The sequence below is a fragment of the Camelina sativa genome, chromosome 15, assembly GCF_030686135.1.
Source record: "Camelina sativa cultivar CO46 ecotype springtype chromosome 15, ASM3068613v1".
NCBI lineage: Eukaryota > Viridiplantae > Streptophyta > Magnoliopsida > Brassicales > Brassicaceae > Camelina > Camelina sativa.
This window is the reverse complement of record NC_141894.1, coordinates 17,063,197-17,086,541: the sequence shown is the minus strand read 5'-3', so window position 1 is coordinate 17,086,541 and position 23,345 is coordinate 17,063,197. Positions and strand designations below refer to the sequence as shown.

Sequence of the window (23,345 nt, the reverse complement as noted above, 5' to 3'; positions counted from 1 at the left end):
TGGTGTCGTCTGTATGACTGCACATAAACATTAGTCATTATTAACAAATAAATACAAATGAAATATATATAATAATTATATAGACAAAATGAACAACACAATTCACTACAAGAAAACATGTGTTTAGCGACACCAACAATCGTCGCTAAACCGTCGCAAAAACCTACTTTGCGACTATTATGCGACTATTTCAGATAGTCGTTAAAAATTGTCGCAAAATTTAGGTGTCTCAAATGGTCGCAATTTTACGACGGAATTATGACTGCTCTAATATAGTCACTAATAAGCGACTCTTTACAGACTATCTATATTAGGAAGCTTCGGTCGTAAACGTAGTTACAGTTCAGTCGCAAGTTAGTGATTAAGTTGTGTGACCATTTTCAGACTCCTTTCTGTCGTCGCAAAATAGTCCTCGTTTATTAGTAACCATTTTGCCACTAGTCTGATAATTTCATAGAAATAAATTTGGTCGCAAATTGGTGAGATTTTAGCATATAATAAACCTGTTTTATCTATCAAATTTGGTATGAATCACAATAAATTACAATTGAAAACCAAATTACCACAAAAGATATCAAAATCATTCATTAAACATAAAGATTAGCATAATCATTGTATTAACCAAAATATCATCCTAAAGCAAAAACAAGTAAATGTCTCAAACAAGCAATTCATATTTTTTTAGATAAAAAGACAATGTTTATAACTTGGAGTAAGTGGAGAAAGGGGATGTGGTGGCTGGTCTTGTGTCTAACTTGGTGGCTGGTGAGTACCTGACACGGTGGCTGGTGGTATGTTGTCTTCAGGTGTGGAGTCTTCAGGTGTGGTTGCTGGTGTTGTTGCTGGTACTCTTGGTCGCAAGGAAGCAATAATAGTATCATATGCTGGATCTTTCTCTTTCACGTAGATGAGAAGCTCTTGATGCTCCTTCTCACGTCGGGCATTCTCAGCATCTAGATGAGCTATCTTCTTGCGAAGTTGTTCATGAAGCTAGAGAAGTGATGGTTGAGAAGATTCTGCATATCTTTCCTTCCTTTTCCCTTTCCTTACTGTCTCAACAAGAGATCCAAGACCAAAAAGGTTTCCCTTCTCATCTGTTTGAGTACACTAAAACAAAGAAAACATCAAGGTTAGAAACATCAAGGTTAGAAAGTTATCATGAAGAATAACCATACACACTCATCAAAATAAAGAAACTAAGGAGTTACCTTAAGAAAGATATCATTCTTTTCATCAATGCTAAGAGTACGATGAGTTGAACGTTCAGAAGAATTCACTGAATTTTCTGGACCATCATCGTCCACTTCACACAGTCTCTCCTCTAATGTTGTCTCATAAGTCTCAGCTACTTGTTTAGCTTTTTGATCAACAAACGATCCGTCAGCTCGAGTATGTGTCTTCATGAACACTTCAGCAAATGATACCGGACGGCCCAATTCTTCTTCCTACAAAGAAATTGTGAAATGTTAAAATCATGGAAACAAGGTGTTTAGAGTGTTATAATCATGGAAGCAAGGTGTTTAGGGTGTTATATCATGGAAGCAATGTTAAATTACCATTTCTTGATGAACTTGCACATATGATTTCTGACCGGCAAGGTGTTTGTGGACTCCAAGACCACCACGATCAGAGTTTCTGCACTGCGAGGCATTTGTGCTCCTCTCCATTACATCAGGTTCGTTCCAATGTTCACACATCTCAGCCCACAGTTCTGCACTGGTGATCCAAACAGGCTGTTTACCACTGCTTTTAGCTTGACTAACAATGCCTTTCATTCGCTTCTTGGCTATCTTTAAGAACCCCTCTCTAACAAGCTCAGTAATCTCAGTATCCCAATAGAACTTCCGCTACATATTACAATTGAGTTAAGTTAGTGATGATACTAAGTCAATTATGAGAGATAATAAAACTTTGAAAGCTATAAGACATTACCGCAAATGTCCTGAAATATCTCTCTTGAATGTGTTTAGGAGTAACCTTCCAGCTGTAGTAAGGACCATCGAATTTCCTTCTAAATATTCCAGAGATCACGCGAGAAATCTTTCCTTTGTGTCTGTTAAACCTGTCACAAAACAAACACAATCAGTCTTAACCAATACAAAGTAACACAATCAGTATTATCGAAACAATCAAACACAACCTCTACTTAATGAACAAAACAATCAATCTCAACCTACCACTAAGAGCAAAGAGAACAATCTCAATCTCAATCGCAAAACAAAACAAACAATCTCAATCTCAATCTCAACTTAATCAACAAAACAAACAATCTCAATCTCAAAACAAACAGTCAATCTCAACCTACCAAACAATAAAACACAACCTCTAACTCAACCTAACTCTAAGAGCAAAAAACACAACCTCTAACTCAACCTAACTCTAAGAGAAATTACCATAGAGTCTCAACGTCAGGGATGGGATCGACAGACAGAACTGGGAGATGTTGTCGGCCTGGAAGAGCTAGCATTGCATCTAACAAACCTTGGTAGTCTTGTTCGGCAGGATTAGGAATAGGGTTTTCTTCTTCGGCATGATTGGGATTAGGGTTTACTTCTTCGTAATCCTCTTCTTGTTCTTGTATAAGTGGAGGAAGAGGAGGCGGTGGTTGAGGAGCAAGAACCGGTGCTTGAGAACCAACCTGCGGTTGTTGGGAACCAACGCGCGGTGGGGGAGAAGCAACCCGCGGTGGTGGAGAAGCAACCCGCGGTAGTTGAGAAGCAGGAGGCGATTGTTGTGTCCTCGGTGGAAACTGGGACGGCATAGTTCTATACGAATTACTCACGGACTGAGAGCCTGATGGATTTGAGGAGTGAGACGACGTTCCGACACCACTTCGACCTCCGCGTGAAGTCGCACCATTGGAGGCCTGATTAACTGCGGCTCCAATGGGTTCCCTCGCACCATTGGAGGCCTGATTAACGGCGGCAGAACTGGGATTAGTCGCACCATTATAAACCCTAACACCTCCAGCGGATCTGGCTCCGCGACCCCTACCACCTCCAGCTGATTTGCCTCCGCGACCCCTACCAGCCATTAGAGAGAGTTTAGAAAGAGGAGAGATTTGAGAGAAGAAGAGGCGAGATTTGATCGATTGAGAGGAAGAGGAGAGATTCGAGAGGAGAAAGAAGAGAGAGTTGAAAGGTTTTTGAAACTTTGTCAAAATAGAAAGAGAGAAACAAGGGAATTTGTTGTGTTCATTGCCTAGTAATTAACGAAGAGGAGTCGCAAAGAGGTCGCAAAAGAGACACATACTAAAAAATTTGCCTAGTAATTAACGAAGAGGAGTCGCAAAGTGGTCGCAAAAGAGACACATACTAAAAAAAAAGGGGGGAATATTACGCGCCTAAACCTTGGCAAAAATAATAAAATGGTTAAAATTCAGTAGCAAGATAGTCGCAAAAATCAAGAGTCCCAAAGTTAGTAACAAGTTAGTCGCAATGTGTTACCCTTTTGTGACTCTCCGACTTTGGTCACAATACAAATTTTTGGAATCTATAATTTTTGCACAATTCTATTGATATCAATCAACAATATGGACTCATGATTGTCTTATAGTGTATATGGAATAGTTTATGACCTTTAAATATTGTTTTTATATCTTTGTTTTGCAATTTTCATAGAATCCTAAACCTTCTTATGAAATAACATGTATACTCTTTACAATGATTTAGATATTATGAAATTTTTGTGTCTAAATACTAAATGGAAAGCTTTGACAAAGTTTATATGACTGATATTGATCAATTTAAAGTGGAAATGTGTATAGAAACATGTTAACATTTCTCTAATGTGAAATTTCAAATTCAACAAATCGAGAGTTGCTAAGGAGTCGCAAACCAGTAGCTAATTCAGGTGTTAGTTGCTAAACAGTCGCGAAAGAGTCTCTACCTCAGGTGTTAGACGCTAAACAGTCGCAAAAGTGTTGCACAGTGGTCGCAAATTCAGTAGCAAGATAGTCGCAAAAATCAAGAGTCCCAAAGTTAGTAACAAGTTAGTCGCAATGTGTTACCCTTTTGTGACTCTCCGACTTTGGTCACAATACAAATTTTTGGAATCTATAATTTTTGCACAATTCTATTGATATCAATCAACAATATGGACTCATGATTGTCTTATAGTGTATATGGAATAGTTTATGACCTTTAAATATTGTTTTTATATCTTTGTTTTGCAATTTTCATAGAATCCTAAACCTTCTTATGAAATAACATGTATACTCTTTACAATGATTTAGATATTATGAAATTTTTGTGTCTAAATACTAAAATGGAAAGCTTTGACAAAGTTTATATGACTGATATTGATCAATTCAAAGTGGAAATGTGTATAGAAACATGTTAACATTTCTCTAATGTGAAATTTCAAATTCAACAAATCGAGAGTTGCTAAAAAGTCGCAAACCAGTAGCTAATTCAGGTGTTAGTCGCTAAACAGTCGCAAAAGAAGTTGCAAATAAGTCGCACATGTCGTAACAACTTCAACGCAAAAAATAGGAGTTAGCAAGTTATCGATAAATAAACTTGTGACCCGAGTATACGTTGCAAAATCGTTGCTAATTTGTGACTCTTTGTGTTTTACAAATTATTGTCACTGAACAGTCTCAAAATGCGATTGTTTTGCGACTATAATGTTTCCGTCGTAAATTTGCGACTGTTTTGCTTCTTCTTTACATTTAGTCGGGAAACAGTCGTAATTCAATCGCTAAGTGGTTGCTATTTTTTGCGACTGAACAAAGAGTCACAACTGGTAGTCGCTAAATGCAGGTTTTCTTGTAGTGATTATAGAGAAAATTTTGTTTTTAGAATGCTATTGTAATAGTATAGAAAATCGTTGAATTGTTTAGTGAATAGTGAATATTCATTCGACTACTATATTTATAGTAGAATTTAGATGATTAGATTTTTTGAGATAATGCATCGCATTCAAATCAGAAAATATTTTTGAGATAATGACGAATTTAAAATCCCAAGTTTATTCGCAAAATATGCTATATTTGAAAGTACTAAATATTTTATTTAGATTATATTTGGTAAATATCATAACTATTTTTAAAATTTTTGGTAACAATCAATTTTTTTTTTGCTTCCGTCTAATACTAACTATAATTAGTTAGTATGATTTTTTTTTTGTCAAATTCGTATGATTTACTTACGGAAGTTTTTGAAAATCAAAAATAAATGATGATTTGTTTTAAATTTTTTATTGAATTATATTAAATTGGATTGTTATTTTCGGTAATATCTATCAACTGTTACTATTACTGTAGGGATTTTTTTTAATTATGTAGGTAAATGGGTCTGTTTGGCAACATGGATATATGTTATGTTTTTGTCTTTTTTTTTATACCTACGTGTGCTCCCGAATTAATACTCCCTCTGTTCCACAAAGATTGATGTTTTGAGATATTACACATTTTAAGAAAACAATAATTAATGAGTTTAAATATATTTTTTTCTTTAAAAAAAAGATATTATTTAATTTTAAACCAATTATAATTTAAAATTTTAAATATTTTCAATGATTACTTCCTTGAGTTTTACAAAACATCAATTTTTGTGGGACAAAAAAAATATCCTAAAATATCAATCTTTGTGGGACAGAGAAAGTAGTATAGATTCACTATGCAACAAGTTGTTGCCCAGAAGGCAACAACTAAGGTGTCCAAGTTTCTAGCCCCGAGATGATTCATTCAGATATAAATCTTCTTCTTGTGAACACTAGATCCGTAATAAACTGATCCCAAACACGGCTTTTTTCTATAAACTGCGAATATAGGACAAGTCACCATTATATACACTGAAAATATAATCTTGGACACAATAAACCATATGAAAGGACATAAGTTTTAGAATCATTCAAGTTCTATCACAAATCGCAAAAGAAACTTGAATAGTTTGATAAGAGATATAACTAATAATATTATTCCGCTGGCAGGGGAAACAAAAAAAAAAAACTGGAAATCGTTTGAAAACAAGTAACATAAATGAGCAATGCGTAAATTAGTGTGATCGTTATAAATCACTTGCTCCGATACTTTTTAACCTTCTTCAAAGAATTTGAATCAAACTTGGATCATAATTGACGAGAAGTTGGCATACAGATTTCGCATCGTGATGATCCACTTGAATGGATTTATTTTCTCCCAAGACGTGTAAGAAGGTGTTGGAGATCCCAATTTTACCGGGACACACTAAAACTTTGTTATCCGTGTCAACCAAGAAATTCATCGCATTACAAACGCAAAAAGGCTCTGGGATATTGGCTAAAGTAACTGATAGGAACTTGATCCATGACGCGGCTCCGTTACTCTCAATCTTAGTTGCAATCCGATCCATATATCGATAAAAGGTGCCCTATTTTGGAACTGCGCATGTACAGTCATGTCTTGAGTAAGCAAACAAAGTCGTTGTTGCTCTTCTCTAGTCACTGATACGCTGAAAATATGATAAGAATGAGGATCACCTGGAAGAGAGGTTTTAGACCTAAAAAATAATCAAATCGGATGTCGAGGCCCAAGCCTTCCACTGGAATCCAAATGTTTTTGCGTTTTCGTAATCTCGTCGTCATTATACATGGTTAGTTAGATATATCTAATAGAATTTTTAGTTAGGTACTTTTTTTTTTGTTTAATGTTAAAATTAATACCAAATAAAAAAGTTTATACCAAATAAAAAAAAGTTTACACTTTAATTACTATGACACCCAAATACATCATACATAAAATAGAGAGAGCAATGGAACATGAACATCATACATAAAATAAAAAACCCCCTCATATGAGCTTTGCCACACTTGAGTGGACTACAATCAAATTAGAAACTAGAGAGAGAGATTCTGTGGCGAGAAGGAAATGAGACGGTTGCGCATTTTAGTGGAGATTATACGATCTCACGTACGTACTAGTTATATTTTGCATCATAACTATAGAGTCCAGCTATCAAAAGGGACATATATAGCTCAACTTGAAACAAATGGTAAAGAGTTTTATCACTGATTGGTGGTGTTCACATAAAAGAAACCAGAAGAGTTTTAATGATCATGAATCATTCAAGATTACAGAAAATACTATCGTTTGAAAAAAAACCAACATTATATATTGGACTTGCGTTGGATATAAACTGGAATTATATATTCTTTGGGAACAAAACAAATTGTAGAGTAGCAAGTAGCAACTTATTTAATACTAGGATTTCACCCGCGGTACACCGTGGGACTAAATTATAAATTATTGTATTTTAAATAATAATTTTTAATTTATTTAGTTTTCAAATTTTCAATTAATTAACTTTTTGTCTAATTAATTTAGAATTTTTTTAAGAATTTTTTTCTTCTTCACACGTTTTATAAAGTTTATAACCTAATTACATTAAATTAGTTATTTGATAGAATATAAAATTCTAGATTTGTTTTGTTTTTTAGAATTAAACAGAGGTATATGCCTATATAGTATGTTAGTATATATTTTATGTGTATTTAATTTTTTTTTTGGAATATTAATAATGTGTTATAGTATGCGTAATATTTTGTAGTTCATATACTAAATAATTTATAAGTTAATTTTCAAAACTATGATTACAAATCTATAGTATATATGAGATAAACTAATAATGTTAGTGTTGGTTCTATATTCCAAACCCGCCATGCTAGGCGGGAAGCCCGTGAAAACTCATCATATGAAACCTGTGAAAGTAAAAACTATTTTTAAATACGTAATACAAAATAAAAATAAATCTGTGAGCAAGCAATATCTGTGAGCAAGCAATATATTTTATTACAATTCTTTGAATAAGATATCAAATTGAATGGTAAATATGTTTGTTACCTTTTAAAATCATACCGTTAGTTTTTTTGAATGATATATTTTATATTTGATTTTGAACATATATTTTAGGGAGAAATCAATGCGTTGAGATCAAAAATCTCGGCCACGGATCCTCCTCCAAGATCGAAAATCCATTCGTTTCTTGGTTAGGCCGGTTGTTTAGGAATTTGGGTATGGAGAAAATATTGTTTTGTAAAATTGGAAACTTAATATTAATTAAATCAATTATAAACTTAATACTTAATGTTAAAGAGAGTGGTTCCTATTGTTTTGGAAATTTATTAGGATGGGAAATCTTGTTTTCAAAAATAGAAACTTAATATTAATTACTAAAATGAAAAACAAATTAATAATTAATGCCAATGGCAGTCTTGTAAATTTAAATAGGTGGCAACTTCAGGATTTATTTGCTAAATGTACTTAGAAAATGTATATATAGATTATAGATAGTGCATAAATTAAAGTAGTGTGTGAAAACTACAAGACATTACAACTTTGTTTTCATGGTTGGCCATGAAACTCATCCCAAACCGATGATGATTAACCATAATCTACTCTCGTCTTCTAGTCTGTTGATGTCCAGATCGGTCACAATTAGAATGTTTAGTTCGGTAAAAAAGGAGATCGAAATTCTCTTTATAAATCGGTGCCGGAGCACAAAAGTCGGACTACAAAGAGGACTAGACGAGTTAATATATCGAACTTAGAAACAATATACGAGCTGCGAGCTCTTCGATTCAAGACTTTGAATGAGAGAATTTATACTTCGTATCCGTATTCTTTCCTCTTTTCTGCAACCCCTTTTCTCGAACGCCGTACATCCGTATTTATAGGGAACTGTGTCGGTTAGTCCTCCAAAAAGACCAAAATACATGTCCTTCCTTGGAGGTTTATTTGGGCCTTTTCTGGACCGGACCTTTGAATGGGGTGAAGATCTACCCCTAACATAGTCTAATTAAGTACCTAAATGTCTCACTCATTGTGAAACAGCTAATTGAGGTGTCCAAGTTTCTATAATAAACTCTAAATGATCCTAGATAACCGATCCCGAACACGGCTATAGCTATATATTGCAAATATATAACCCCAGACACAATTCTACAAACCATATGAAAAGAACATGATCCGCTCAATCTGAAACAAAAGCTAGAGTATAAGTTTTAGGATCATTCAAGATCAATCACAAAGCGTAAACTGTTGTCACTGGTCTTTGTTTATACATAAAAAAACAAGATTATTGTAGTTTAATATATACTGCAAATATATAACCCCAGACACAATTCTATAAACCATATGAAAAGAACATGATCCGCTCAATCTGAAACAAAAGCTAGAGTATAAGTCTTAGGATATAAGAGAGACAACCAACATGATTATTCGATTGGCAGGAATAAAATCTGAAAACATCGTTTGGAAACACGTTATATAAATTAGCAATACGTAAATAACGTTTAAAATCTCAAGAGTTGGATAGAATGCATAAATTAGTGTGACCATTGTGTAAATCACTACTTGCTCCGGTACTTTTTTTTTTTACCTTTTCTTCAAAGAACCTTGTTGAATTTGAACCAAAGATGGAACATAATTGACAAGAAGTGAGCATTCAGATTTGGCATCGTGATGATGCACTTGTATGGATTTATTTTCTCCCAAAATGTGTAAGAACTTGTTGGAGACCCCATTTTTTCCGCGACACACTAAAACTTTGTTCTCCTTGTCGACCAAGAAATTCATCGCACTACAAAGGACAAAAGGCTGGTGGATACAGGCTAAAGCAACGGATAGTAACTTGATCCATGACGCAGCGCCGTTACTCTCAATCTTAGTTGCAATCCACACATTTATACGCCGCTCTACCTTAGTAAAAAAACAAAGTTGTTGTTCTTCTCTTGTCACTGATAAGCTGCAAACTTGATAAGAATGATGATCATCGGGAAGAGACGCACTTCTGAAACTCTCTGTTGAATAATCAAAACTTTGTAAGAAATCCACATTATTGTCTTTACTAGAAGCAAGCCAGTAAGTATTTCCATTTACAGACATGACACGGCCCTTCCACCGTTGTATATACCCGTCTCTAGTGTTACCAACAAACCTCCACGAACTAGACGTAAAGTCATAGATTTCGGACTTAAGTAAGTATGGGATACCTTTACCAAATTGTTGCATCCTCAAGATTTTGTACTTGTTGCATGAGGTTTTACCGAGAGCAAAGTAATCTGATTTCCTGTAGGAGCTTCGTGGTTGCCGAATCCACCTGGTTTCACGTGAATACGGATTCCAAACAACAAGTCTAATGTCTCTGGTGGTGCATAGCAATAAGCCGTCACAGTGAAAGATGTCGCTTATTTTGACTTCTTCTGAAGATTTAGAAAAAGGATCTTTGAGCCTAAACTGATCTGTAACCAATACCATGTTTCCGTAACTTTCGTGGAGATTGACACTCGCTAGATAAACCCTAAAGCCAATCAGCATGATTACCGTAGCATGAGAACGCGTCTCCGCTAATCTCACATCTTTGATCAGAGCTTTCCATCTTTTAGATACACATCTTGATCGTGCTAGAGAAGCTGCTGAAGCCTTCTCGAGTATCTCCACTATCAAATCCTCTGGGAGATGCATAGTGCTCGAAATTAGGGTTGAATACTTGGGGAATGAGGGAGACGGAATGAGTTGTTTTACGTAAATTTTATTTGATACAATTAGATTTGATATATACCGAAGTAATTATACTTTCAAATATTTTTTTATTTTATTTTCTAAACTGATTATTTTGACTTCTAAAGTTTTGATTTTATGTTTTGTTCCTCGTGTAGATATGCTAACAATATCTTGGTGACATATATTTGTAGGTATCTTTATATCAAATACTTTTTTAAGATTTATCCGTCATAAAAATATAATATTTACTGTATCAAGTTTTTCTGCGCAAAAACATTTTTGTTTTTTGATTTCTTTTTTTTTTCTTCTGCGCGAAAACATTCTATTTTTTGTTGTTTGCAAAACATTTTGTTTTTTATCGTTGTTATTTTTTTTTTTTTTTGCGCTGAAGAATAACGCCGGTTTGGTTCTGTTTTGGTTTTGTTTTTCAATTTAAGTTTTCTTCTCTTGCTTTCAGTTTGAATAAGTATAAGTCTTTCTTATTGTTAGCAATCAACTAGATACACGTTTAGAGTTTGTTCCATTTACTGGTAGCGTTGATTTCGCTTTAAAGCTGTTGTAAGTTCAAGGTCTATAAAAGACCAGTTTCTTTCATTCAATTATAGAAATTTTTCAGTCATTCTTGTTCTTCATAGAGGTTTTGATTCGCAAAGACAACATGCGCAAAAACGTATCTCTTTTATTGATGATATATAAATATATTCATTGCCTCCCGTTAGATCAACCAGAAATTCCTAGATTCTGTGATCCATCTCCGGAAATGTCTAACCCTAAGGTGTTCTTGATATGACCTTTGACGGTAAAGCGTTTGGTCAGATCGTTTTTGAGCTCTTCGCCGACATGAATCCAAAGATGACGGAGAACGTCCGGTCTTTCTGTACGGGCGAGAGAGGTGCCGATAAGATAGTTTTCGGTTATGCTATGGTATGGAGGAGATTACATTCACGAGACGGTTTATGTCTACGATTCGATCTATGGAGATCTTTTCGAAGATGAGAACTTCCATCACAAGCATGACGGTCCTGGCGTCTTCTCTATGGCCAATAGTGCTCCAAAATCCAACGGATCTTTGTTCCAGATCCTCATGAGTGAGGCGCCAGCTCTCGACGATGAGCAAGTCATGTTCGGCAAATTTGTGGAAGGATTGGATGTAATGAAGAATATTGAGGAGAAGTTGCAAAAGTTATCATCCAGGAGAGGACCTTGCAAATTGCAATCCCGTCGTGATCGCCGACAGTGGTCAGATCTCATAGATATTGAGATATTTTATCCTATAGCTACAACGGTCTGTGCTAGACATAAAACATATGTACGTGAGGAGATACGTGTTTGCAAAATTGAACTTTTCTTCATAAATTTGGTTTTTAGTTTACCAATGGACCATGCATCAACATAGAAGATAGATATAGCCATTGTTTGTGTTGTGGCATGAGTTAAAAGAAATTCTAACTGAAGAAGGATATTGTGACTCTCCATCACAAACTTAGGGAGATTGACTCTTACATGGATTTAGTATCAGTTTTGTTCTCAAGATCTCTTCAATGACCTTACCTGGTGCCGAGATCATCTCATTATGAACCTTTGTCTCGTTACCTCTGAAAGTAATAAACCCAAGTTGGGCCGACCACTAGAAAAGGCCCAAACTGAAGAAGGTCCATCAAGCCCTCCACATAAGAAGTCAAAGCTCCTTGCACAAGAAAGAGACGTTAGAACAGAGAAGAAGGAAATAGTACAGCAGGGTTCAAGATTCCAACCACTTCTAATCTTATGTGCAGAATAGGTTAGACTAGCTGTCCTAGTAGGATAAGGATGGGAAAACCCTAGAGGAGTCTAGATTGTTCCTAAGACTCTATATAATACATTGTGTAAACCATTGAGAAACAAGTTTATAATATCAAAGTCTCAATCTTCTTTAAGTTCCTTCATGGTATCAGAGCCATTGTAGCCTTAACAGGTGTTTCAATGGCCGATTCCTATCCTTTTCCAGACAGCATTCATGTCTCTAGTACTGTCACCATTAAACTTACCAACAACATCTATCTTCTTTGGAAGACATAATTTGAATCCCTCTTGTCGTGTCAGAAACTCATCGGTTTCGTGAATGGTGCCGTCACAGCTCCACCACGTTTCACCACAACTCGCACTGGAGAGTCTGTTACGGAGGTTCCCAACCCTCGTTTCGAGTCATGGTTCTGCACAGACCAACTAATCCGCTCCTAGCTTTTTGGCACTCTGTCCGAAGAGGTTCTCGGGTACGTCCATACTCTCTCTACCTCTAGAGATGTTTGGGTGTCCTTAGCTGAGAACTTCAACAAGAGTAGTATCTCTAGAGAATTTGCCCTTCGTCGTAACTTATGGGTTTTGGAGAAGAAAGACTTGACCTTTGCTGCCTACAGTCGTGAGTTCATCTCAATCTGTGATGCCCTGAGCTCCATTGGCAAACCTATAGATGACTCTATGAAGATTTTTCAGTTTCTCAACGGTCTCGGGCGTGACTACGATCCCATCACAACAGTGATTCAGAGTTCTCTCGGGAAACTGGCACCCCCAACGTTTGCTGATGTCGTCTCTGAAGTTGAGGGATTTGATGTTAAGCTTTGGTCTTATGAGACTACAGACTCTGTTTCTCTCCACGTTGCTTTCCAAGCTTCGTTTGGTAACAACAACAGAGGCAGCTATCGAGGTCGTGGCAGAGGTTCAAACAAAGGTCGTGGGGGCTTCTCCTCCAGAGGTCGTGGCTTTACTCAACATCAATCTGCACCAACTAACAATGGTGAACGTCCAACCTGTCAGATATGTGGCAAGATTGGTCATACAGTTGCCAACTGCTACAATCGGTTCAACAACAACTACCAAGGTGGCGATGTAGCCCAAGCTTTCCACTCTCTCCATGTCACTGACGGTAGTGAGTGGGTTACAGACTCCGGAGCCACTGCTCACATCACCTCTACACCGGCCAATCTTCATTCTGCCTCTCCATACGAAGGTAATGATGCGGTTTTGGTAGGTGATGGTGCCTATCTCCCAATCACTCATCTTGGCTCTGTCGCCATCACTACTCCTGCAGGTATAATCCCACTAAATGAGGTTTTAGTTTGCCCTGAAATGAAAAAATCTCTCTTATCAGTTTCCAAACTCTGTGATGATTATCCATGTGGAGTTTACTTTGATTCCACTAATGTCTATGTGATTGATATAAAAAATCAGAAAGTGGTTGTAAAGGGTCCAAGAAGTGATGGTCTTTATGTGTTGAAGAATCTGGAGTTTGCAGCCTACTTTTCTAACCGTCAAAATGCCGCTTCTGAAGCTGTTTGGCATCACCGTCTTGGGGCATTCAAACTTTCAGATTCTTCAGCTACTGAGTACCTGCAAGGAAATTCAAATCAATAAGAGCAGATCTTCTCCCATGTGTGAGCCTTGCCAGATGGGGAAAAACTCTAGATTAAAATTTTTACCTTCTGATTCTCGTGTGTTGCATCCATTAGATCGAATTCATTGTGATTTATGGGGACCTTCACCAACTATTTCTAATCAAGGATTCAAGTTTTATGCGGAATTTGTTGATGACTACTCTCGCTTTACTTGGTTCTTCCCTTTAAAAGCCAAATCCGAGTTCTTCTCCTCCTTCAAAACCTTTCAAAAGCACGTCGAGAATCAATTTAACACTAAAATCAAAGTTTTTCAAAGTGATGGTGGGGGTGAATTTACGAGTACTCAGCTTAAAACTTATCTCAGGGCTAATGGGATTGCTCATCGCATCTCTTGCCCTTATACCCCTCAGCAAAATGGGGTGGCTTAGAGGAAGCACAGACACATAGTGGAGCTTGGCCTCTCCATGCTGTTTCACAGCCACACCTCACTCCATCATTGGGTTGAAGCATTCTCCTCTGCAGTGTTTGTCAGTAACCTGCTTCCCTCGAGTGTTCTTGACAATAAGAGCCCTTTTGAGACTCTGTTCAACAAGAAACCGAAATATTCCATGCTCCGGGTGTTTGGGTCCGCTTGTTATCCTTGTCTTCGTCCTCTAGCGCAAAACAAGTTTGATCCTCGCTCTCTGTAGTGTGTGTTTCTCGGCTATAGTACCAATACAAAGGCTATCGATGCTTGTTTCCACCAACTGGTCGCCTATATATTTCGAGGCATGTTGTGTTTGATGAAGAATGTCTCCCGTTTCAGCAACAGTACAAGTCTTTTGTTCCAAGCTATCATACCACCCTCCTCAAGGCTTGGCAAACTGGTGTATCCGTGACCACATCCCCAACACCGTCTGCGGTTCCAACCCCATTAACTCCTCCTCCCTGTTCGTCATCACCATCGCTCTTCCAAGAAGCAAACGACACCCCTGCCACTCCAAGTGACATCGGTAGTAATGACGACACCACCAACACAGGGACTGAAAGTGAACACCAAAACGACATTCCGCTGTCGATCTCACATATGACACTGTTGCTACTGTTTCTACTGATTCTGCCCCTGTAAACAGTGAGGATGCAGAAGAACTTCAACCTGTGGTCCAAGAACTCAGTGATAATGAAGCAATTTCCTTATCGGTGGTCCAAGAAAACACTCATCCCATGATAACAAGAGGTAAAGATGGGATTTCCAAACCCAATCCTCGTTACGTTCTGCTTACCTCCAGATATGCGACTGCAGAACCCACAAGTCTTGAAGCTGCGATGGCACATCCTAGATGGAACCAGGCTGTTCTTGATGAAATGGGGAGAATTCACATGCTTCATACATGGGATCTAGTACCACCGAGTGAAGACATGAACATTTTGCAATCCAAATGGGTGTTCAAAACTAAGTTAAAACCGGATGGCTTTGTAGACAAGCTCAAAGCAAGACTGGTCGCTAAAGGGTTTGAACAAGAAGAAGGTGTTGACTACCTAGAAACTTACAGTCCTGTAGTAAGAACAGCTACAATCAGAATTGTTCTTGATGTTGCTACTGCTAAAGGTTGGATCATCAAACAACTAGATGTCTCCAATGCCTTCCTTCATGGAGAACTCCAGGAACCAGTCTTCATGTATCAGCCAAATGGTTTCATTGATCAGGGAAAACCAACTCATGTTTGTTGTCTCACCAAGGCTCTTTACGGCCTCAAACAAGCCCCAAGAGCTTGGTTTGACACCTTCAACAATTTCTTGATCGTTTGGCTTTTATTGCAGAAAATCTGATCCCTCTCTGTTTACATACCGTCGAAATGGAGACTCCTTGGTGCTCTTATTATATGTTGATGATATTCTTCTTACAGGTAGTAACCAAAGTCTCCTCACTGAACTACTGGAAGCATTGAATCAGCGATTCTCGATGAAAGACCTTGGTCCACCGAAATACTTTCTTGGCAACGAATTTGAGACACACTCCAATGGCATGTTTCTTCATCAAACTGCCTATGCGTCAGATATTCTTCATCAAGCTGCTATGAGCAACTGCAACCCCATGCCAACACCACTTCCGCAACAACTTACACAACTCAACTCAGAACTGTTTGCAGAACCGACTTACTTCAGAAGCCTCGCTGGAAAACTTTAATACCTGACCATAACCCGACATGATATTCAGTTCACCGTCAATTTTGTCTGTCAGCGTATGCACGCCCCAACAGTATCAGACTTTGGTCTACTCAAACGCATTCTACGGTATCTCAAGGGCACTATCAATATGGGCCTCCACATACGACGAGATGCAAATATTTCTCTATCTGCCTATTGTGATAGTGATTGGGGCGGATGCAAGATCACTAGACGATCAACCTCAGGCTTTTGCACCTTACTTGGACCAAATCTGATCTCATGGTCTGCCAAACGACAGGAAACGGTGTCAAACTCTTCTACGGAAGCAGAGTATAGAGCACTTACCGCTGCAGCACAAGAACTGACCTGGCTTTCCTTCCTTCTCAGAGATCTTGGCATCTATCAATCCCATGCTACACTACTGCAATGTGACAACCTATCAGCCGTCTATCTCAGTACCAATCCAGCTCTCCATAATCGCTCAAAAAGCTTTGACATAGACTACCATTACATACGAGAACAAGTTGCCCTTGGCTTGATTGAGACACGACATATTTCTGCTACTCTGATGCTTGCAGATATATTCACCAAATCATGTCCAAAGAGGGAGTTCGAACAGCTTCGACACAGATTAGGAGTGGGAACATCACCCGCCCTGCGTTTGAGGGGGAATGAAAGTAATAAACCCAAGTTGGGCCGACCACTAGAAAAGACCCAAACTGAAGAAGGTCCATCAAGCCCTCCACATAAGAAGTCAAAGCTCCCTGCACAAGAAAGAGACGTTAGAACGGAGAAGAAGGAAATAGTACAGCAGGGTTCAAGATTCCAACCACTTCTAACCTTATGTGCAGAATATGTTAGACTAGCTGTCCTAGTAGGATAAGGATGGGAAAACCCTAGAGGAGTCTAGATTGTTCCTAAGACTCTATATAATACATTGTAACAACATTGTGTAAACCATTGAGAAACAAGTTTATAATATCAAAGTCTCAATCTTCTTTAAGTTCCTTCAGGAGATGAAGTATAATTGCCCGCCCCAACCCAACAATAGAGGCAGTATGGTAACATTCCAATCACATACCATTTCTGGAGAGAAAAAACAAAAATAGCTAACATAATTCCTCTAAATGGAGATTTCTTTGTTGATTGGTTTTCCCGCTACCTCCCGCAAATGCTGCGTTTTCGGGTGGTAGTGGTTGCTAGCGATTGGTACCAATCACACAAACTGCTCCCAATCGCTCCCAACCGCTTGAAACCATTGAATTACAAAAGCTGCTTCCTGGAAGAGTTTGTGGTTGCGGACGATTCCGATTGAAATTTTTTTTTTTTGAAAAAGACCAAAATCAAATCACCATACTGAATTTATTTTTTTATATATTTTCTACCTAACCATTGTACCCACACTAAGGATGAGAGAAAATGAAGTACAGATATGATCGAGGAGATTAGAAAATAAACAATTACAAGAAAATAAGATTTCAACTAAGATTTATACTTAAGAAGAAAATCAAGATCTCTACTTAAGAAGAAGATAAGACAGTTACAAACACTGTCCAAATAAAAATTTCAACCAAACTTTGGCCAACTTTACATACAAAAACCCGGAAAACTTGATGTAAAGTTAATGGCACATCGCACATAGGTTAAAAAAAATCTAAATAAATATAACATTCATGAGAAGTTTAAGAAAATAAGATTCTTTGTTAAAAATATTAAAACAAATCACCAATGAATCTTCTCAGCTCTTGCTTGATCATTCCTACCGATGCAACTGCAGCCCCACAAAACTGCAAAACAAAAGTCGTTATATGAGAGTCGAGAAAATAAAAAATATGTTTCTTCCAAACATCAGTAACACTGGTCTTTCATAACTAATTTACCTTGACCTTGAGATTCAATGCGAGGAACTTATTGAGTATGTGAAATCTAATAAAAAAAATCTACAATCTAAAGCATATGTAATGTTATTTATCATATTACTTGATAAAAGTTTTGGTGAAAACTCAAATGCATAAAGTAATAAGTATTTCAATATGAAATAGATTTGTTTTTTGAATCATTATTTTAGTACTTTTATGATTTTTTAAATATAAATCAAGTTTAATAAAGTTAAATGTAATTATATATTATATTTATTATGTTTTAAACGCTAGTGCACATGTTGGTCAGCCAGTCATAAAACTCCCGCAAACACACTCATTTTAAAACATTAAACAAATCATTCAAAACACTTAATAATGTTTGAAACCGCAACTGCCAGCTTTCACAATTTCTTGCAACAATTTCCTGCAACCGCACTTGCAAACACTCCGTATGAAACAGTCAGGGACAAGTGTAAATTTGTTTTTCTGCTAATACTTAAGAAAAAATATCAACTGGTCAACACTGTCTTTTCGGTTTTTTTCTCAATGAGTCGACCAAAGTTCCAAACCTCAACTCCAAATCGTAATGAAATAGAAATAGTAATTGAAATTAGCTTAGAAAATAAAACAGTTGAAATTCTTTATTTGAAAACAACGATGTAAAGATGTAAAGATGTTATTTTTGGTAGTAAATTGTATAACTTTTCTTTTTTAAAGTCTGATGGGCTATAACTCCACTTGTTTAAATTTTATTAAAATATAATACGATATGTTTATGTGTATTATATTGGATTTGTTAAAATGAATATTATGAGTATATGGTTTATTTAAGGTAAATAATAAGATATGAAATCAAATTAGTTTTTTTTGTCCATTTAAAAACATTTTAAAATAACAAAATAGTTACTTTTTTTTGGGTAAGTAATGTATGTAAAGTTCATATAAATTTTATTAAAAAAAAACAAATTTATTCTCTTTTTTTTTTTTTTTTTAATATCTTTTTTTCTCTTATCCTCTTGGCGCTTCCACTCACCTCGTCGTCATATCACTGATGACGTCTCTTCCGATGATCCTCGCATCCTCTCCTCCGCGAAACCTAACCAAACCTTCTTCTTCAACTTCTCAATTCCCAAATCCCATTCTAAATTCACCAAAACAACTCCGAAACTTATCCAACAAAACCCATCTCTCCCTTACCATCTCCCAACTCATCCTCACATCCCCTGTTCTCGCATCTGACTCCTTGGACACAATCTCAGACCCACCTACCGGTAAAATCGATTTGGAGTCAGTCTTGGTCACCATTGACAATTTCTTCAACAAGTACCCATTTTTCGTAGCGGGATGCACTTTCATGTACCTTGTGGTGTACCCGGCTGTGATTTTTTACTTGAGGAAGTATAAACCAATATCCGCCGTGAACGCGTTTCGTAAGCTCAAGACCGAACCTGATTCGCAGCTTTTGGATATTAGAGATGACAAGACTCTCGCTTTATTGGCCTCACCGAATCTTAAGTTTCTTGGTAAGAGTTCAGTTCAGGTTCCGTTTAGTGAGAGTGATGAGGAAGGGTTCTTGAAGAGAGTTAAAGGAATCTTCTCGGACCCTGAAAACACAGTTGTATGTGTTCTTGACAAGTAAGTATAAACAAAAGCTTCAAACTTTAACAAAATTGGACATTGCTCTGTGTGTTGTTGTCTTGAGAGTTGAGAGTTCTCTCTCATATGTTTTACATTTGATGTGGAAGGCAGTTTTGATGGTAACTCGTCGAAAGTGGCTGAATTGCTGATCGAGAATGGCTTCAAAGAGACTTATTATATCAGGGGAGGTGTTAGAGGGAAGAATGGTTGGTTGGTATGTTACATCTCTCTCTCTATGTAGAACCAGTATGATCTCTTTTGTATGTTTTCAGATGTTTATTTTTCTAGATAGACTACATTGTTTCCGACTAGGCTCTGTCCTGAAGGTTTGGTCTTTGTCATGAGATATTTTGCTTACCTTATTAACCTATGTCTCAGGCCATTCAAGAAGAGCTTTTGCCTCCACCTGTGCATATGTCTACTGCGAAAAATGTAAAATCTTCAAACAACAATGAAGCATCGGTTGTTGGAACTGAGAACTGATTCAAGAACATAGCCTAGTGGTCTGGAGATTCTCATTCTTGGTTAGTTTACCTCATGCTAAGCAAAAGATGCAAAATATTTTTTTTTTCTTTTTTTCTTACTCCCAATTTAACTTTTGCCTCAATTTTGCAGTGGCAAGACATGATACTACCAAACCATGGAAGAGATACATTGAGAAAGCTTCTCTAGGGTGGAAGAGTTTTATATATTGATAGACGTGTAGATTTCAAGACCACTCTATGCTTCGCAAAAACCTAACCTTGTCTACAGAATGAGACTAGTTATTCTTTTGAAGTTTTTATGCTTTTGTACCTTTTCATATTTCGATTGTATGACTAGTTATAAGTTATAACCATAGAAGGAAACAGTTTATGTGTAATGCTCCTCCTGAGATTGTTTGAAAAAAATTCACCTACGATTCTTTTGATAATTTATCGTTGAGATTTATGATATGACCAAAACAAAAGAAAAGTTTACTTAAAAGAAGAGTTAGAATTAGATTTGTGAATGGAATGCGTGAAAGAAGAATCAATAGCATTTCACACAAGCTTCTAACTTCCCAGCAATGGAATATAAGTCTAGTACTCTTCGGTTTCTGGTTTCACTGTCCCTCGGTTGAAGCAAACCAAGAACTCTATGTTTCCCTCAGCGCCCTTTATGGGAGATTCGATAAAACCTTTGTTGGTAAATCCATAGCGCTCAACACCATTTATTACCTTCTCAAGAACCTTCAACCATAAACAAGACATCAAAGATTATACTTACCATGTATCTGACTTGCTATATAAGATCAAGGCTTAATGCTATCAAAGATATTAGAAACGTAAGGAATCCAGGATAGTAACAAAGAAAGGGAATCAGGGGTTGTAAATTAACCCGAGAAGATTCAATTGTTACAAAGAGGACAGGGAGAAGCAAACATACCTCTTGATGTACTTCAGGATCTCTCACTATGCCACCCTTCCCGACCTTGACAAGATACAAGATGTTGAAGAAACAATAATTAAAACACAGTGATGTTTTATTCATTATATTATATAAGTATTGGCTTATCAAAGTTCACTGTATCCGAAATCTAGTATCTTCAAGTTAATAAACTGATTACCTGTTGTCTTCTAGCTTCAAATTGGGGTTTAACAAGGGTAACTAAAGTTGCATCTTCTTTCATCACATTCATAATAGCTGGCATCACCTGTTCATAAATTTGTAAGTCTTAAACATTTGTGTATGATTAACATAACAATCATAGTTCCTGGAAACAAATTAATCCAGTCGCAAACTTACCTTAAGAATGGAAATGAACGAGAGGTCAAGGGTCACTACATCGACTTTTTGGGGGAGTCCAGGGAGGTATCTCAGATTTGTCCTTTCTATAACAGTCACTCTCTTATCATTGCGGATTTTATCAGCTACCTATTACAATACACCGAATAATTAACTAACTAAATTAGTAACTAGGCTCTGATCGCTGGATGAAATTAAACAATCTGTAGGAAAAACACTTAGCACTAACCTGACCGTAACCAACATCTACACCATAAACATGTGCTGCACCATAACGAAGCAAACAATCCGTAAACCCTCCTGTAGAAAGTCCAGCATCAAGAACTACTTTCTCAGAAACATCAACATCTAGCTTCTCAAGTGCAGCTTCCAGCTTGAGTCCGCCTCTGCAAAGTGAAAGAAACACGAGTGGACAGTCGACAACAACAGAGTCTTCCAAAAATGAAGAAACTGTAGAAAGATAGAGTAACTTGGATAGAATAATCACCTACATACAAATTTTGGAACCTCAGCTGTGATCTTTATAGCAGCAGTATTAGATACAGGCATTCCAGCCTTATTAACTCTTCTCCCATCCACAAGAACTTTGCCTACATAACATATTATACACACTTAAAGATTAAGCTACACCAAGAACTTCTTGTTCCTTCCTTATACAAATAACATAAACCTCTATGTGCTTAAAAGGAATCACCTTGTATAATCCATGATTGTATTAGTGTGCGACTGTATTCGTTAAACCTTTCAACACATGCCTCATCCAGTCTTTGTTTTTTGCTGTTACAGAACAAGAAGAGTCCATTAAAGTGAAGCAGAGAAAGATGGAATCTTCTTGGTTTCAATGTTTAAAGAAAAGACCCTAACTTTTTCCCACGAGTAGCTGAAGCAAAACATCTCATGGTACTGCATTCTCCAGCTTTAAACCATCTCCCTGAACAAATAACACATGACACTATCACTAATGAAGCCAAGTAAGTTAAAACAAAACCAAAAGTTTCAATTTTTTCAAATGAAATTGAAAACTAAGCATTAAACTGAACCAGATTGATCGATGAATTATATCTCATTCCTCTAGCATTTTGACAATTAGGCAAAACAAATTTGTGGGTTTTTTCCCACGAATTGATTCGACCGCACACTAGATTCCAAAATTGAGTTTTAACAGAAAGAGAACTCAGAAAATGACAATGCCCACCAAGTGTTTGTAGAAATTACCGGGGAGAAGAGGACTGTGAGATTTGGATAAGAAGCCGAGGAGAGAGCCACGCAAGGCTATGGAAGGTCTAAGAACATGAAATCCCATCTTTCGACTTCCTCCTTGGGGATTAAGATCGAAGAGCTCTTACGTCTATCTTCTTCCTCTTTTGTTGCTTAATCACAATTGACAAAATGGTATTACTTTTTTGTTTCTAGGGTTGCGAAGCCTCTGTCTCACGAAGAGGGTTTTCGTTTTTTTCTTTAATTTTTACTTGATCATCAATCAAACCAACGTTATCATTATTTCTTACATTTTTTAACTTGAACTAGAAAAAACACCCGTCGGGATATTTTTTATAAATTAATTTTATTTTAATATAAATATGATCAGTAGAAATTTATAAGGCATCTAATATTTGGTATTTTGCAATTACTAAAATTTTAATCGGTATTTGTATACATTAATAAATAATAAAATTATCAATTTAGAAGTGCTATTGTATTAGCAAATTGTCTCTCTACTAAATATCAACTTAGTGTTCAAGTTTACAACATTGAAACCTACCTTAATTTATAAAATTTAAGATAGACAATACAAATTAAAAGAAAAATGAAAAATACTACTGAGTAATAAAGAGATGGAGATTTTATGAATTAATTTATGTGAATAATGGTAAATAAAATGTAGTAAATTAATGTGAATTGGATAACTAAAAACATGGATAATAGTTAAGAGAAAAGAAGATGACACTGGCTATTAAGAATGCCAAATTCAACAAAAAAATAGAAAGTAAACTTTCTTATATTATACTAGATTCAGACCCGCACGTAAGTGCGGGGATGTTTTCATAAGTTTTTTTTTCTGAAAAATATAATTAT

The 23,345-nt window shown here is 36.5% G+C and overlaps 2 protein-coding genes and 1 pseudogene across 3 annotated transcripts; 1 reads left to right on the top strand and 2 right to left on the bottom strand.

Moving 5' to 3' along the window:
• Nucleotides 1-9,355: 9,355 nt before the first annotated feature.
• On the bottom strand, nt 9,356-10,498 carry LOC104748577 (putative F-box protein At4g10190 pseudogene; annotated as a pseudogene).
• An 8,155-nt stretch (nt 10,499-18,653) lies between these two features.
• LOC104748576 (rhodanese-like domain-containing protein 4A, chloroplastic) lies at nt 18,654-20,415 on the top strand. Of its 2 annotated transcripts, none has more exons than XR_015582215.1 (4): nt 18,654-19,499; nt 19,610-19,716; nt 19,881-20,026; nt 20,118-20,415. XR_015582215.1 is itself a non-coding variant. In XM_010470191.3 (4 exons), the coding sequence occupies exons 1-3, from the start codon at nt 18,916-18,918 to the stop codon at nt 19,983-19,985; spliced, it is 792 nt and encodes a 263-aa protein (XP_010468493.3). In that variant the 5' UTR covers nt 18,802-18,915; the 3' UTR covers nt 19,986-20,026; nt 20,118-20,415. The 2 variants fall into 2 exon arrangements, 1 of the variants encoding a protein (XP_010468493.3); XM_010470191.3 differs by having other exon boundaries at nt 18,802-19,499; nt 19,614-19,716.
• Nucleotides 20,379-22,749, bottom strand: LOC109124501 (uncharacterized). The gene is made up of 9 exons (XM_010468661.3): nt 22,485-22,749; nt 22,134-22,200; nt 21,964-22,046; nt 21,757-21,859; nt 21,499-21,655; nt 21,270-21,398; nt 21,091-21,177; nt 20,910-20,954; nt 20,379-20,713 (listed from the first exon to the last, which is right to left on the bottom strand). The coding sequence occupies exons 1-9, from the start codon at nt 22,570-22,572 to the stop codon at nt 20,564-20,566; spliced, it is 909 nt and encodes a 302-aa protein (XP_010466963.1). The 5' UTR covers nt 22,573-22,749; the 3' UTR covers nt 20,379-20,563.
• Nucleotides 22,750-23,345: the final 596 nt, after the last annotated feature.